Genomic DNA, 5,528 nt, shown 5'->3' on the forward strand with positions numbered 1-5,528 from the left:
CATTAATTTTATTATATACTATATACAAGGCTAAAAAGAGTTAAAATGGTAAAATTAAAATGATAAAACCAAACGTTTTTGGCTGTTTGCCATTTGCCAACCCTGATGATGGCAAACAGCCGAAAACGTTTGGTTTTATCATTTTAATTTTTAAATTTACCATTTTAACTCTTTTTAGCCTTGTATATAGTATATATTTTTTAAAGCGAACATTATGGACATTAATTTTATTATTTATTATCAATTATAAAGTTTGCAGTGTTGTAATTACATGTATGCAGAGCAATTGCGATTTGATCAGGGAGGCATATTTACTTGTTTTTGTTGGTGCATTTAACATTAAATTTCATTGAGATATGTTGCATGCTACATTCACCACACAGTTTTAACTTTTACCTAAGGGTGTCTGGATGTTTTTTTTAAATCTTGCTTTGTGAATCATGTAGGATTCAGAGAACTTTGGAGGGGTGGCATACAGCATAGAAACTTCATCATCAACACTAATGCCCACTGTTAAACTTGTGCTAAAACAACATGTACGCTGTGTATTTTCACACTAAAAATTGTCTCTTATTTTGACAGACTGATTTATGTGGCTTGAAATGGAGGAAGTATGTCTTCAACATTGCATGCGGAGCCAACCCCGTGGAGGATCCCGTGTTGAAGTCATTCTCGTCAGCCCTCAGTCATGACATTTTGTGTGCATGGCGGAGGAGCCCTTTGACAGGCTGTCAATCAAGTGGTGATCCAGACAGTATCAACAGTGCAAAGGAGTTGTGGGTCTTCTGGTTTGGTGATGATCCTAATTTACAAGGGATTGTTTCTGCAGAATTAAAAGGTAATGGAACACATTATTAAATTTTATGTGCATTGTGTGTGTACCTCCTATGGATCAGTTTCGAGGTCTATACTGTAAGATATGAACCAATGTTTTTCCTGTCAATTTATGGCGCAAGTGCAAAGTGCGTGGGCCAAATTGATAAGAAAAATTGAGGATGGGTATCTTACAATTCAAGTGAGAATAAGGTTAAAGATGTGTCTCTCCATCTCGATCTTGGGAAGGAAAACATTTCAAGTCAAGCGCATGGGAACTGGGCTGTTCTGTAGAATGTGAATTGTAAAACTAGACAATCATAGTACACAAGTATACTGTCTGTTAGATGTTGTTAATAAGATAAATTCCTGAAAAACTGATGCCAGCTCTTGTCATTGTTAAACTGAAGTGACTAAGAGAGTAGAGTCTTGATAAAGAACATGCAACAAGTTTTGTCCATCTATCCTCTAATATTATGAAAATGTAAAAATAACTAGCCAATATAATCAAGAGAAACTCCAGAGTTAATTTAAAGTGGTAAACTAATGCTTGTAGCTACAAATGTTGTAAAGGAGCTTAGACTGGTTTCTGTCTTTTTGCAATTTTACAAACTATTGTTCAATTTCTGGTTGCAGGGGGTAGTAAAATTAAAAGCCTAGTAAAAATAATCTGCTCTTGAGACATTTCCACCCATTACACCAAAACCTTTAACCCCTAAAGTCAGCATACAAATTCTCGTTACTGGTCTCTATCCTTTCCTTCTAGTACTTGTTGGGAGAATTTCTTTAAAAATCACTTGAGGCAATTTTTCAATCACTTCCTCAATTCTCATGAACTTCTCTTATGATCTTGTATTGACTGTGAGAAGAAATTTGATGCTGATCAGGATTAGAGGTTTAAAGATTTAAAAATCCTTTAATGTGTTAATCCTGGCCAGCTGAGACATGTTCTTCAATTACTCTGACTCGCTCTGTTTATTTGCAAGCAGCCTCAGATCTGATTGCAAGAACAGCTGTATTATTAGTATTCTCTTAAAGTATCTCTCAGTTTTCACAGCTGATCAAAATAATAATAGTAAGTAAAAATAACTTCAACTTGCATTCAACAGAATCATGTAATGGGTGTTGGGAAGATGGACTGCCTCACGAGCCAAGATCATTATTGTTCAAAGCTTTACATAATTTATTAGAAAGGTAAGAAAAAGGTACACGTATTTAACATTTCTTGCCCTGCTAGTAAGACGGTTTTTTTTGTATGGAATTCCAGTGTCAAATTAAATTTCCATAAAATTTATTTTGATTTCTGCGATAACTATGTAAGAGATAGCTTGCATAAACGTTACAGCTTGTAAAAGTGTGAGCATTACAAATAAAATTACATTTTATGTTCAGTCATAATGCAATTTTTATATCTTAGATGTCTACTATCGCGGAAGTTTGTCCGTCTGGGAAAGTGGTTCACAAAGCCATGTGAAAGCAGTGGAGTCGAGAATTCAAGGTGGGGTGTTGATCTGACTTGATCTATGTACATGGTAAATGATTACAACAAGTGAGACTGAAAAAAGTTATACAATTAAAGAAATTGGTCTCATCAGTCCCTATATAACTAAATACAGTGTATGTAGCCTTGATGGTCAGTAAAGAAATAACATGTGTTCTCTTCTTTGATCTCCAGCAATCATTTGTCCTTCTCATTCTCTTTCTTTATCCATGGTGAGAGTTCTGTTTGCACAGCTGTTGAAATTCAACAACAGCAACGGATACGCCATCTTACACTCGAAGATGTAGCAGTTGCTGCAACAAGACAAGAAGGACTTCCAGGTATTGGCAGCAGCTTAGCATGTAGCAGTAATAAAAGTAAATAACCGGCATGCATACATGCATGCACAGGCGATGACGCTTTACAATGATCCCAGAAATTGCATTTTTCTTATTCATTTTAACTTTTATTTGCCTTGACTACAAAACGAACCTCCAATACATTACAAACCTACAGTTTGATAAGATAAATACATTAAATCATTAATATGAACTTCGTCATTTAGCAACAGAAAGGCCCAGGATTGATTTCCACACCTAGTCGATACTGAAGATTGTGTGACATTTCCGTATTGAAATGGTCCGAAATGTAATGAAGTCAACACCGCTTACTAGAATCACTTACATGCATTTATGCAACTTATCAAACAAAACATTTTAGATCAGCTAAATCAGCAATAAGGTAGAAGTTCTTTCTGAACTCTGGCTTCTCGTACAAATACGAATACGGATACCGTCACTGTGTTATTTTAATGGCTTGAGATAAATACCCGAATAAATATTATCAAAAGCAGTAAAAGGAAGATGGCGAGTCGCGAAGGGAAAAGTTAAATATTATCGACAAGAATGCACGTCAAAGCAAACAATGATTTCAGATAGCTCACCTTTGCAATCTAATCAAGATACTGCTGCCATCGGTCTCCCTTTTGGAAAGGTTTCAAAAGTTATGACACTAACCGGCCTTCACTCGTCAAATTCAACATCAGTCAACTTAGTCTGCCATCACATATGCCGACTTCGAATACACGTACAACGGTAAAAAGTTTGTTTAAGCGAGCTCACAATTATCCAGTACATCATTCTCCCCTGACCCCAGAACTCCGTTCAACTGTACGTTAGAAATCAAACGCGTTTTGCCGATGGATGCTCTTAAAGTTGATTCATACTCATTGACAATCAAAGATGGCGTACCGAAACTGAGTAAACAAAAAAGTGCCTAGTTCCCAGTGCTACTCGGTTGGAGTAATCTTTCACTCCTCACACGGCCGTCCACCGGGCCATAGCATATAGGCGTCACCGCCTAAAAACATAGATTTCTATGTGTACTGGTAGGTGTTATTTGAGAGAAGGGGCAAGCCAAAAAGAGATTTAAAACATAACAAATATATATATAGAGGATGACAGGGGTAGATGGAAATCTGAGCTTCCTGTTTACCGTTTACTCCTGGTTTCCACTTCTTTCTTGAGGCTTCAGTTCTGTCCCTTTGTGCACTCTATTGCAAAATGTAGCAGTAAAACAGACATCATTTTAATCTGATGAAGGTGGACAGAGGCAATTGAAATTTAGTGTTTTTAAAGTTCAGATCGGATGAATCCTTCTTATACTACATCGATTACTATGTTTTATTTAAGAAAAGGGGCAAGCCCAAAAGATATTTAAAACACTACGAATACAGAGGACAGAGTGGGTAGATTACCTGTACCATTTTTCCCCTTTCCACTTTCCACCTCTTTCTTGAGGTTCCTCTCTCTTTTTGCATTCTCTATTGCAAAATGTTACAAAATGTAATAGTTGTATTTTTTCCTATTTCCCTGGTTTCTGCTAATTTGGGAATCCAGTTCTCTACACTCTCTTTACCAACTTCCTGCAGACTTCTACCCCCTTTACTTCTGCATTCCTGCGACGCTGCTTCCCTCCTACCCTGCCCCCCCCACATACCATACAATCCATGTACACCTGTATTACCAAAGGTAACTGAGTGAAACTTTGTTTTCAGTTTTACTGGGCCCTTATGGCCTGTCGGGATTCCTAACTGGTCAGACAAGCCAATTGGACGAGCTGGTTTCCAGTAAACTTGTAGATGAATGGAAGAAGTTTTATCCACTGGACTTCAGTTCTGACTGGAGTGAGTCAGCAAGCCATTGTCCAGACAAGGGTGTTCCTGCGGCAGTCATGGTTGTAGTGGAAGAGACACAGATGTGGTATCCATCCATGTATGTTGTTGTGCCTCATGAAGAGAATAAAAGAGGCGGTAGGTGTTAATTTTTATGTCGTTGAACATCGTGCAACAAGTTATCACAATGACAAAAACTTGTAATACTTATCACTGCCTAAGATGTCGACTACATTTTGGAAAATAGATAACGTTGAAAAGCAACAGCTAGATACGCTTTGATGCCAATTATTTTATTACCTTAAAGCTTTTACAAGTTGGTGTCAATTTTATTTGGATCTTTAATCAAGTCTATTTTGAACTGTCACTGGTTGTGTATTAAAACAAATGTTAGCCTGGATCATCCAAGGGGATCCAGAAGCCAGTGTATCCTGGTTTGTGCTGGGAGTGTTTTGTATATTGTATTGATTACATATATATAATACTTAACTGTTAACATTGATAACAATTTGTGAGAATATTTAACTCTGACCCACTTACATGTACTAAGAATCACATTCAGCAACCTCCATTATTTCTGATGAACTAACTCTTAACCTCCTAACCCTTGACCTTTAACAATCTACAGATGGGTCTGTGCTACCCAGAACTGATACAGCGACCACTGCTGGTCCACCATCACTAACCCCTCCAGCATCTCCTCTTGATCCCAACACTACAGATGTCGTTACAGGTCCTGCAAATCGGCTGCCGCCAGCACCTAAGACTACATCCCCTGGTGTGGTTGAGAAGAAGAAACTGACACATTCGTTGGTGCAAGAAGTTTGGCAAGAGATCACAGTTACTAAACCAGCAGTAGGGTATGTATTAATTGTAAACCTTAACAGAAGGGTAGGGCAAAAAACTATAAAACAACCCTCCAAGTTTACTTTTTTCCTAAGTGGCCATTTGGCCACCGACTGCTCAGGTTTGGTCGCCAGTGAAAAATTTTAGTCGCTAAATTAAGCTCACGCTTTCAACCTTTCTTCTCAATTTTAGTCGCTCAATTTTAGTCCAAAATTT

At 37.5% G+C, this 5,528-nt stretch overlaps 1 protein-coding gene and 1 long non-coding RNA gene across 2 annotated transcripts; both read left to right on the top strand.

The window, feature by feature from the left end:
• The first annotated feature begins 594 nt into the window (after nt 1-594).
• Nucleotides 595-2,622, top strand: LOC144641406 (uncharacterized). Its single transcript, XR_013568546.1, has 4 exons — nt 595-838; nt 1,923-2,007; nt 2,231-2,311; nt 2,489-2,622. It is a non-coding gene; the product is annotated as an uncharacterized LOC144641406 (long non-coding RNA).
• Nucleotides 2,623-3,670: 1,048 nt separating this feature from the next.
• Nucleotides 3,671-5,326, top strand: LOC144641405 (mediator of RNA polymerase II transcription subunit 13-like; the record flags this gene model as incomplete). Its single annotated transcript, XM_078500423.1, has 3 exons — nt 3,671-3,680; nt 4,350-4,604; nt 5,095-5,326. Coding segments are annotated over exons 1-3 (497 nt in total), but the record flags the coding sequence as incomplete, so codon positions are not given.
• Nucleotides 5,327-5,528: the final 202 nt, after the last annotated feature.

This window comes from Oculina patagonica, unplaced genomic scaffold (assembly GCF_052425735.1).
Source record: "Oculina patagonica isolate OP01 unplaced genomic scaffold, crgOcupat unplaced912, whole genome shotgun sequence".
In the NCBI taxonomy this organism is placed as follows: domain Eukaryota; kingdom Metazoa; phylum Cnidaria; class Anthozoa; order Scleractinia; family Oculinidae; genus Oculina; species Oculina patagonica.